This window comes from Sardina pilchardus, chromosome 19 (assembly GCF_963854185.1).
Source record: "Sardina pilchardus chromosome 19, fSarPil1.1, whole genome shotgun sequence".
In the NCBI taxonomy this organism is placed as follows: Eukaryota; Metazoa; Chordata; class Actinopteri; order Clupeiformes; family Clupeidae; genus Sardina; species Sardina pilchardus.
In genome coordinates this window covers 21,091,909-21,104,408 of record NC_085012.1, presented here as the reverse complement: position 1 = coordinate 21,104,408, position 12,500 = coordinate 21,091,909, and the positions used below count along the sequence as shown (strand labels likewise).

Genomic DNA, 12,500 nt, shown 5'->3' with positions numbered 1-12,500 from the left:
AGAGAGAGAGAGAGAAAGAGAGACTCAGTCACTTCCCGTGTCACAGAGCAGTGTGGTGTGTGTGTGTACAGTATGTGTGAGTGTGTGTGTGTGTGTGTGTGTGTGTGTGTGTGTGTGTGGGCTGTGGCCTCTGCCATCCATCCTGATCTCCTGATTAAATCTGCAGGTGACAGGAGCAGTGGAGAGAGGCGCGTGAAGGCATATGGGCCTGTCATAATTAACACAGAGCTCATTACTTCTGCCGCAGCAGATTAATGACCAATGCACCATTCCGACACACTCAGGCCTTAATACAGTGTGTGTGTGTGTGTGTGTGTGTGTGTGTGTGTCTTTCTTTCTCTCTCTCTCTCTCTCTCTCTCTCTCTCTCTCTCTCTCTCTCTCTCTCTCTGATGACATGTGTTGTAATGTCGTCATCTGTTGTCTCTGTGAATTAATACTTTAGCCTGTATATTTCTGCAACAGACCAACAGACACTCTGTTTTTAGTCCATGTTTTACACCTGTTCTATCTTTTCCATAGCCTGACGAGCCAGACCCACATCAAGATGTACTGTAGGGTCTGGACACTCACCGTAGACAGGGCTCAATCGGAGGGGTGGGATAAACAGTTGTCTTTCAAATTCCCTCCCCGCAATAGGATAACGCTAAACGAATCATCTTATTGTTTTCAAGTAGCAGGATGCGTAACCTTCCCTCTCCACGCAATAGGATAACGCTAAACGAATCATCTTCTTGTTTTCAAATAACAGGATGCGTTACCGTCGCAACTTCTGGTCGCATGTCAGTCACCATTATGTTAAGCCCACCCACCGACTCTATACACGCTGTGATTTGTCCGCTGGTGCTGGGGGTTCTCAGCTCCCTGGCTCAATGGATCGTGCCTAGACTGCCCCGCCAGCCAAATTACATTTGCTGCCGCTAGGGGCGTCTAGATTTCTAGGCTATCTTTTCCATGTAACCTATCAGAAAGCTGGATCAGTGTTTCATTTTCGAAACAATGCATCTTCTTCCAAAGTACACAGTGAATCTACAGTGCATACTCCCTGGACGTTCCTAGAGGCATTAGATGCTTGCATACCTCAACAGTCATAATGTAGAACTTTCAGAGGTCTTACGTGGAATCGGTGGCCTACATTTCAATCCTGAAGCCAAAGCTGACCTGTCTGTAGGAGTGGGTCACCTACACGGAGAATCTTAAACAGGAGCTCAGTCTGGCGGATGTTAAATAAGAGCCCTCACAGGAAGAGGTCTGGTGAAAGATGCTCTGGCGGTCCTCAAAAGACTATTACACTGGCCCATGGCTACAAAGGTCTTCCGTGTTGAACTGGAGGGCTGTTTTTTTTCACCTTTGTGCTTTGTCTGTAAAATACCACAAATCCTTTGGGGCCTCTCTGAAGTGTTGGATGTCGTTTTTAAAAGCGGTGTTATAGATTTTAGCCAAAGGGGTCAACATTTAACTTCAGTTTCTTACGAAGACAAGTTTTTGTGGCGTTTTCTATAGAGGTCTGGTCTGTCTTTGCATTTGCTGCAGATTAATCCGTATTACTTGACTGGGTTTAATGTCTGCTGTCTGGGTAAAGGCTCCTCTGACTTTATACTTCACTTATTTGACTCTCTCTCTCTCTCTCTCTCTCTCTCCCTCTCTTTTTCTCCCCTACTTTTGTATGTGGTCCCCTGCTGTGATTTCCCTTTGCCTGCTTTATCTCTCCTAGGAGACCCCCTCCCACACACACACACACACACACACACACACACACACACACACACACACCTCAGCTGCTGGGCTTTCAGTCTATGTTCTGTTCTCGCCGTCCTCTATCTGATCAAAGGTCCACATTTCACATCACAATCACATGGTTCACTCTAGGCTTGCTTGTTGCCCTGACAACACCCGAATGTTGTTGCCGTGATGTGGGGGGGTTCCAAACAGGGTTATTTGCGGTAGCCTACCTTGAAATCAGTACCCATTACGGGAACACTATTTGTGAACCATGTATTTTATTAGAAATACTTTCAAAAGCTTTCTAAATAAATTCATGAAGTGTAATAAAGCAATTATGAAGCCTCATGACTATTTGCACAAACTCATGACAGTGTTCATAAAACATTATGATGTAACCGTTTAAGCCCTTACAGCTTGAAGTGTCATAAAGCATTATACTGTAAAGCTGGTTTTACCTCGGGGCAATGTCAGTGATGACATCTTTGCTATAAAGCTCTGTAGCAGATTCTGTGAATTCACTAAACAATATTAATGTATATCCATATGTTGTCCCATGCATGCTTTCATAATAATAGTCCTTTCATCGCTCATAACAACTTATTCAGACATTCAAGCATAGTGCCATAGTACCCTGTACCCATCGGTTGCTTTGGTAACCCTTCCTTTTACAGTCCCCTACTTTCTAAGTGTTTACCTAATATGCTATAAGGCACCATCACAGATCATCAGTAGGGGGTTTGGTTTATTTATGGATATACGGAAAGAGTATTTGGTGAATTCACAGAATCCTTCTCTCCTCTGACTATCACCCCCCCCACACACACACACACACACACATACACATCCCATACACATTCTCCGCTTCGTTCCTCTTTGTGAAGATCCAAACAGCAGATCAAAGTAAGGTGTGTGTGTGTGTGTGTGTGTGTGTGTGTGTGTGTGTGTGTGTGTGTGTGTGTGTATGTGTGTGTGTGTGTGTGTGTGTGTGTTTTCCCAGTCACACTCAGACGGTCACACACCAGCTTGAGTCAGAGGATTCAATTACATGCTCAATTCCTCCAGTATTAAGAAATAACTTACACAGACCACACTGCCATCTGGAAAGGCCCTTTGATGTGACCATTACGCCTCTCTCAGGCCTCCTGTTAAATTAAGTATTGGAACAGGAGATGGTCAAGTGCCTGAAACTGATGAGGTCAGTTCAAAAACTGGACCAATGCCCGTTTTACACATTAGTGGTTTTAGAATGGAGAGAATGCTAAGGGGGCAACTTCCTGTGCAGAATGTCAGTACTTGTGTGTTGTGTGCACGGATGTTTTTTCCAAGTGTAACATGCCGTTTTAAAGTCAAACCCTGGCCGAAATTACCACTGGTCCATCAAGCCTGCTAAATTGTCTGTCCACTAAGAGAGGGACTATCCAGTTTATCCATATAGAGTAGAGTTCACCATCTCCATCTCCAGGACATGCAGAAAATGTGCAGTGAAATCAAGTGTAAAATTGTGCACTATTGTAGGTGTTAGTGGTAGAGTCCAAAAGTGTTGCATTTTGATCTGAAAAGAGAGCAATTATCGGAGTAGTTCTAGCACTTTGGGACCATATAAACTCAGAGTGGTGTTAAAATCAACTCTTAAAGAGTTGATACACTCTACTACTACTACTACTACTACTACTACTCTGCTGTGTAGAGTAGACTGTGAGACCCGACTCTTAATCAAGTCCTAATCCTAGTCCTATATGAGACCCCAATCTTATGATCAAGTCATAGTCCTAGATGAGACCCTAATCTTATAATCAAATCCTAGTCCTACTGTAGATGAGAACCTAGATTAGAAACCATGCTCCTACATTGTTGTTCCATTTCATTACAGATATGCATCATAGAGTATCATAAAAGTAAACAAGAACAATCTTTGTTTTCAATGTTTACTGATAATTAGAGATTCAACCAGATGTTTTACACAGTCTGCCTTTAAAGTCTGTTTAAAGTATACAACAACAGATGGGCATAGCGCTGCAATGAACGAGGTCAGCTGGATACTTTAAACTGCACTGGTAGGTTGTTTCTGGTGAGGTTTTACTCAACATAAACTTGTCAGTTACTGGTCTGTTTCTGGACATAAATTGCTCAGTTGTTGGATATAATCTGGTCAGTTGCTGAACATTAATTGGTCTTGGTCTGTGTCACAACCTACTCAAATTGCACCAGCTACCTGTGCAAATTACGCCACTGCTCGCTCTCTCTCTCTCTCTCTCTCTCTCTCTCTCTGTGTGTGTGTGTGTGTGTGTGTGTGTGTGTGTTAGTATCAGTGTGTCTGTGTGTTTTAATGTCGGTGTGTCTGAGACATCTGCTCTGTTTGATCATCTCCCTCAATACGTAGCTCTGTGTGTGTTGAGTCTATCTGATGAGAGTATTGATTCCAGTTCCCTTCTGATTGGACATTAATGAGGGGATTTGAGGAACGTTTATGAAAAATAATCATGGAAAACTACAGCGATGATTTGAGTGGTTTCACTTCACTCTGTGTTGTGGAAGAGGAAATGCAATTATGCAGAGGTTACGAGGGATCAATATTCCTTTATTTATCTTAGCAAGGCTCCTTATGGAGAAGGTGTGAGAACACACACACACAGAAAACACGTATACATAGACACACATATTAGCACACACACACACACACACACACACACACACACACACTCACGCACGCACGCACGCACGCACACAAAAACAAACAAGCACTCAAAACATGCAAACAAATGCATGAATACGCTTTCTACAGAGCATCAAAAGAGACAGTCAGACAGAGTTATTGACAGTTTTGACTTCCTGACTGGAGAAGAGACTGAAGTCAGTTCCTGCAGCCTTGGTTTCCTTGGAGACCAGTGCGGGGTACTGAGTCGAGTCATTTTTAAGCGGCACTTCTTTTATCTGCTCTACAGAAGTGAGGAAGAGAGAGGAGGAGAGAGGAAAACCTGTGTCAGGCTCCCTGCTCTCATTTAGCCTGTGAAGTCACACACACACACACACACACACACACACACATACGCACACACACACACAGTGACACTGACTCACTGCTCACACATGCATTGACATGCACTGAAATGCACACGCACACACAGTGGCACTAACTCTCTTCCTCTCAAGAGAAGTATTAGAATGTGAATGCACAAAGTGCACAATAAAGTATTAATAAGTATTCATAAGTTACTAATATCAATCAACTGCAAAATAAGAATTTTCAAATGAAGCACCGTAGACACTCTCAAGTATACTTACCAAAAGAGAAAGAAGAGGTTGTTTTTTTTTAAGTTTTTTTGTTTTTAGAAACTTCTGGTTGTGCCACTCTTGTTGTGGTTGTGACCGTATAAATGCAGTCTTAAAAATATATCAAAACCCATGTAAGTCTTGCACAGAGTTGTTAAACACCGTCTTCCAACTTTTTTTTTTTTTAAATCTTTTTTAAAGGATTCACATTTTTAAAAGCCTAATTTGTCAGTAGCTGCGTTTCCATTACAAATATGCGCAAAAACTTTGTCGATATTGTCTTAATGTCGAAAATCACAATTTTCGCAATTGCGGTGTTTCCATTACATTCGGCTAACTAAATTAAAATCTCGTGTATTCTCGCGTGCTGTAAGTCATTAGGAGACATGGCGGTTATCAACATAACCCAGATTTAGGCTACACTAAATGCATTGCCACCACGGCACTAACGCTGATTATCAGTCATTAGGCTAAGCCATGAGAGGAGGAGGCCTACGTTTTGGTGGGGCAGAAACATAAAATTAAAAATGACATATCAATCACAGGAGTTTGTTATAGGCCTATGCTTAAATCATGTCACAGCCATGTCAGTGGAATATTTCGTACAAAGATCCTTAATTATTCGTAGGCCTAGATCAGCCCAGTTGATTAGTTTCTAGAACTAGAATCTAGAATCTAGATTTCTTTGAGCACCGTTCTCATCACGTTAAACCAGCAAAGCATAGCAACGTTGTTGCTATGGGTAAACAAAACTAGTTGAGCGGTTGCGTATGCAGCGTTTTTGAGAAAGTGTTGTCGGCGAGTTCACAGAGGAGCTTTGGATTCAACATTTTAGAATGATACGAGCCACTTTTAATGAATAAAAATATATATTTTTACATTATTCTCCCGGTGCCACTTCCTGTCGACAGTCTTCTTCGTCGGTTTCGTTCCTCCTAACATCCGGTTGTTGGATCACGTGACTCGTTAGATGCGAAAAAAGTGTTTCCATTGCAGTTTTGCGAAATATACAAATTTCGATATGCTCGAAATACCACCTCCCCCGAGCGCAAAAACGTTTTATCGAAAAATGTGATTTTTTTCGAAATGTGTGTGTTTCCATTCACCACATTTCTTTTCGCAAATCTTAATTTGCGCAATTTAATGGTCAATGGAATCGCAGCTACTGACCCACACACATGCCCTAATCAGCACACTCACACACCCACGGAGATGAAGTTCAGCTCCAGGCACGTCTGAGAGCGCTGCTGTCGCCTTGACACCTGAGACCGAGTTCAGCACGGATGTACAGTAATCATCCACTTAAAGCTGCTGTTGCATTATGGGATGTCTCCACAGATATTGCTTTAGATGAAGTCATTGTTTGAACAGAGTTCATTAAATCTGAAATTAATGTAATTATATGCTCTCTCTCTCTCACTCTTTCTCTCTCTTTCTTTCTCTCTCAGGCCTCAGAGCTGGGGATGCTGTCTGTCTATTACACATACATCTTCACATCACTGGTAAGTAGGCTTGTCCTGTATTTTCCAAAGAAAACAACATGCAATTTTGGGTGGTGGAGGAGAGAGAGAGAGAGTGTGTGTGTGTGTGTGTGTGTGTGTGTGTGTGTGTCTGTCTGTGTGTGTCTGTCTGTGTGTGTCTGTCTGAGTGTCTGCCTGTGTCTGTATCTGTGTCTGTGTGTGCGTGCATGAGTGTGAGTGTGTGTCCACTCCACGTGTGTGTGTGTGTGTGTGTGTGTGTGTCTATGTGTGTTTGTGCTCTCGCGGTGCACCCACAGGTTAATGCTCTCCCCGTGATGGATCAGGCTGGATTGGCGTAATGCTGTTCTACAGTGCAATGTTTTGTAATAAACAGCTTTTCCCCGTGTAATAACAAGACTTCCTCACCCCTCTGATGTTCTCTGTGGAGCTGGAGCTATTTTCTGGGGATTAGCGTCTTGCACAGGAGCTTTCCTGTCGACCTCGAGCGAAACAGTGCGGGCCCCTGTATTTCTCTTCTCACCTTTTCTGCGTGGCGGCAACAGAAAGCCAAAAAAAGAGCCTGTCAGCTTTGTCAGCGGATAGGCGAGTCCTCCCAACAAAAGTTTGTCAGAAGTTATTTTCTAAATAAGCTCCTAGGCCATGTCCTGGTTTCATTATTATTCGGAGTATTTCAGACCCGCAGTCTAAGCCCCCCCCCCCCCCACACACACACACACTCACACCCACCTTGGCCCTCCACCAGCCCGAGTCCCCCGCCACCCCCCCTCCCTGCTCCATCTCCCTCCCCATCTGCTGTGCGCTGGCCTTACTGCACAGAGGGTCATGGTGTCACTGAAACACCAGCATACTTGCACACACACACACACACACACACACACACACACACACACACACACACACAGAGAGAGAGACACACACACACACACACACACGCACAGAGAGAGACACACACACACACACACACACACACACACAGAGAGACACACACACACACACACACACAGTGACACTAACTCTCTCCCTGTCTATCTCTCTCTCCTCACACACACACACACACAAACACACACACACACACACACACACACACACATACTCCAACACAACCCACATACTATACAGTATACTGTATTCTAGTGTCCCTCGTTGAGGCATCTGTCGATTTCATGCGCTGGTGTCTCTGTTTGTAGCATGCCTCTGTGTCCCCATTGTGATTACATGCCGGCGTCTCTGTCATATCATTACCATCCGCAGTGCTAAAGTGCAGGGTTCGTGAACCAGCAGTAATGGTAATCTGGAAAACACACAGCCTCTCATATTCCCCATGAACACACCGGAATCACACCCCAATCTCATTTCCATAAAAGGTGTGAGAGAGAATCGCTGTCATTGATTTCCCCTGCTGCACCCCCCCACCCCCCCCCTCCCCCCCTCACCTGCTCTGTGGCGCCTGGCAACCAGACCGGAGCGCCGGGGCGGTGGTTGTCACGGACGCGTCTCATTATTCCGTCCACGCTGTGGGGAGCGGCGAGGCGTTTTCTCCGTCGGGGGCCCGGGACAGATTGAGAGATGGCGTGATTACTAATCCCATTTACATGGCAGGGAGGACGCCGCGGCAACAGCAGCATCGCTGGAGACAGCAGCATCGCTCGCGATGAGATCTCGTCTCAGCCGTGTTTCAGCTCATGTGATTCTATCGGCGCGTATTAACCTTCATTACACACCTGCCATACAGGCGGCACCGCACACAACTTGGGCAGCCACCTCTAAACACACACACACACACACACACACACACACACCATACAGGCAGCACCGCACACAACTTGGGCAGCCACCCCTAAACACACACACACACACACACACACACACACACACACACACACACACACACACCTGCCATACAGGCTGTATTGTCATGGTTATATTGTCCCTCAGCTATTCAATCTCATCCACATGCTCCTCATACAGTATGTTCTGAATGGTATGCTATATACCTGATAGATAATAATATGCTATGTTATAAATATGGTGGATGCAATGTGCAAATATAAATGCGATGTGCAACCACCAATATGATGCTTATATGGTAATGTGTGGTGGATACAGTGTGCTGAATAGCTGAGTAGCTATTCAGAATTTGTGACAATAGGTACCGCTACAGTACCATATAGAATATGCAGTATTCTCTTAAAGGTGTTGCAGAGTGCTGTGAATTCTGTAATGCATTAAGTGCTCGTGGTGTCTCTGGAGTCTTTGCCGGTGCAGTGCTTGTTCTCCAGCTTGGATCGTGGCTACTTTTCCCTTCAACACACACAACGACTGAGTCTGTCACTAGCTGGATCCCTGGGCTGTGACCTCATGTGGCAATCTGACTGTTAGCTTCTCTATCTCTCTCTCTTCCTCTTTCTCTCTCTTCCTCTTTCTCTCTCTCTGCTGTCCTTAGACCCCCTCCCCATCCCTGAATTTTTGTACACACACACACACACACACACACATACACACACACACACACACACACACACACACACACACACACACACACACACACACACACACACACACACACACACACACACACACACATACACATATACACTCCTGTTCTTCTCTCTCTCTCTCTCTCTCTCTCTCTCTCTCTCCTGAAGAAATGAGTCGGCTCCCTGTAATAAGGCCAGTCAGCCTCCCCACAGTAGAGACTGCAGCTGGCAGAAGGGACATTTGTCAAGGCTGGCAGAAGGGATGAAGAGATGATTTAGCTATAGACAGCTTCAGGAGATGCACATACACATACAGTACACACAACAGTCTCTCTCTCTCTCTCTCTCTCTCTCTCTCTCTCTCTCTCTCTTTCTCTCTCTTTCTATCTGTCTGCCACAGGAATCCTCTCTCTTTCTCTCTGCCACACTACACACTCTCTCTCTCTCTCCCTCTCTATCTCTGTCTCTCACTCTTATGGTCTGTCTATATGACACGCCCCATCATTTCCTGCATCGATCTGGGGGAGGGGACTCATTCTAGATGCCCAGTGCCATACTCTTAGTCTGGTGTCACCAGACTCACTCACTTCCTTTTACTTGTTGTTACCAACCATAGCATCGTAATGGGTGGGGTGTAGAATATTCGTGAAATTTGAAATCATTAGCCAATCCTGTTTCTTCCTACTTCACCTAATACAAACTGACAATGAACCGCATTGGCAGTCGGGAAACAATGCATTTACCTTTGCAGTGTAATTCTGCTCGTTCTTTCAACTGCATTTTAGTAGCAGATGTTGCTACTACCATTTAGCACAGCCACTTTCAATTTCAAAGTGAATGCCATCCCCTCTTGTCCCTGATTGAGTCGCCATGCTGGTGGCTGAGGGAATCATAAACTCATTGAGAAGAGCCAGACTAGTATGTCAGTGGCATGAAAACAAGCAGCGACACTAGGAGTGTGAGGCCAGCCTATCATCCTATGGCTGAGTGACAGCTGTCGCTCATAATCAGCTGATCAGCCAGAACTGAAAGAAGCAGAGAGAAAGCGAGAGAAAGAGAGAGAACACATCACAGTAATATGACTTCAAGAGGCAAGGTTTAATCCACTATACTGTGTTTAAGTAATTTGCTGGAGACTTAATTGGCCATAATTTCCTTTGTCATAACACTTCATTTGCTCTATCTAAATCGTGATAAGCCACAATGCAGAAACGACAGGACTGTGGCTCTTTCATGGTATTTTGCTGGTCTTTCCTGACGCATTCGTGTAGCAGCCTGAGTGAAGGTAACGAGACAGAGGCAGACAGCTTAAAAACACTCACAGTGCACACTGACACTCCCCTCAATACAGACGGGACCAATGGGCTAATTATAGCAATCAGTCTGGCCGCTAATTACTAGATGGATCCACTCTGGCTACTGGAGATGGGAGCTTCCAAGGGCCTGGTGTTCTGAGATCTACGCTCACGCTTGAATACACACACATCAACAACACAACAACACACAAACACTCATAGACACACAAAAACACACTTACACTTACACTTACACTTACACACACACACACACAGACACACACTGCTTTCAGCTACTTACATGGTAGTAGGTAAATAAAATAGAGATTTTTCAACATTAAGATTCATCATAATCGTGGGACATGCCCACTTGACAACGAGAGAGATGGAACTAACGACTGGCCTTTGGCCATAGCAGCCATCAATTTAGAACCAAATTTTAGAACCAAAAAGTTGTCCTGCAAGTTGAGAAATTAGTTGGTATGTGGCGGAAATAAGTAGTTCTACAAACTAGTTTTAGTGATTAAAACTTTTAAATTATGAGCACAATGCAAGTGGCAACAGAAGCGGGATAATGGACTCCACGACATTCACAGAAAGATATGCTCTTGCAAGGTGTAAAAATCCCTCCGCTGGTGAATCCGGGTGATTTTACCACCTCGAACGTGTATTTCTTTCTGTGAACCGAAACTCATGCCATCCACTATCCCTTACTGTATGTAGAATGGAGCTATGTGATGCATGACCACACTCTCCCCATCTTGGGGTCCCTCTCTGCTGTCTTCTGCCCCTAGTTGCTGACAGTGCACCTTTGATGGGTAAACTGACGATTGTGGATGTATGAGGAGCCTGTGTGCTGTAGTGTGGATATACAGTATGAGGAGGCCATGTGCTGGGAGAATAAGGGTGATATATGAGGTCATATGCTGGGATAAGGATGAGGATAAGGATAAGACCAGGGATGGAAGTTGGTGGCTGGGAGATAGGGCCTGGTCAGTAGGCTGGTTGCTGAGAGAATAAGGCCAGGAATGAAAGCTGGTTGCTGGGAGAATACGGCCAGGAATGGTGCTGGTTGCTGGAAGGGTAGGCTGGGGATGGAGGCTGGTTGCTGGGAGAATAAGGCCATGGAGGGAGGTTGGTTGCTGGGAGGGTAGGCTGGGGATGGAGGCTGGTTGCTGGGAGCAAAAGGCCATGGAGGGAGGTTGGTTGCTGGGAGGGTAGGCTGGGGATGGAGGCTGGTTGCTGGGAGCAAAAGGCCATGGATGGAGGTTGGTTGCTGGGAGGGTAGGCTGGGGATGGAGGCTGGTTGCTTGGTTAATGAGGGGAGCAGAGGCCTCACACTGGGCAAATCACAGCAGTCTGCTCCAACTCGTACCAGGGTCAGTGGTGCTACAAATAGCCAGGGGGAACTCTGGACCTGTTATACAAGGACACCAGTGGTGGGGATACACACACACACATGCACACACATGCACACACATGCACACACAGACACAAAGGGTTTGGAGTCAGTGGAGCAGTGAAACTCTTTGCATTTGGGAGGGGGCGGTGGTGGATGTGTTTTTGTGTGTGTGTGTGTGTGTGTGTGTGTGTGTGTGTTTGGGAGAAGACCAGACAAAATAGTTAACGGTACACATAACAGTATAATGTAAACACATTAAGGCTGAGTACCATGAGATGTGACAGAGTACTTCAGGCACTAATACCGGCATCACTACATATTCATTTGTTACATAACGTTAGCGTGATCACCAGAAGAGGGACAAAGAGCAAAATATGGAAAAAACAAGGAATAAAATAGTCAGGTTGCAGAGGAATGTAGGACAATAAGAGGGAGAAAAGCTAGGGAGATAACAGAGTAAGGGTCAAAAGTGTCTGTGACTGAAAGAGGTCTCTTGGGACCCGTTTTTTGGAGGGATAATATACAATAGGGACGACAGTAGGATGTGTTAAGATACTGGTATCCACCTCATTCCTTAACCCGGAAATATGTATCGTTGCGATGGTTACGATACTGTTTTCAACTTCCGTTCATTCTGTTAACATGTGCGTTCTCCGTAGCTAACTAGATTATGCCTCAACTTAGATTTCTTTCGAAATGTTGACAATTCTGCCCTCAGTATGTATATACTACATCATATATAACCGATATAAAATAGAAAACTTTACTTTTATATGCGTTATGATATGTTAAGCACTGTAAACCGTCACGTTAAAACAGATACAATGCAGCTTCGCCGGAAATAGAAAACTG

General features: G+C 44.9%; 1 protein-coding gene across 1 annotated transcript in view; it reads left to right on the top strand.

Moving 5' to 3' along the window:
- grik4 (glutamate receptor, ionotropic, kainate 4) overlaps positions 1–12,500 on the top strand; it is a 150,038-nt gene that overhangs the window by 70,824 nt on the left and 66,714 nt on the right. The window contains 1 exon segment of the mRNA XM_062520910.1: positions 6,332–6,495. Within this exon segment, the coding sequence (XP_062376894.1) occupies positions 6,332–6,495 (164 nt within the window).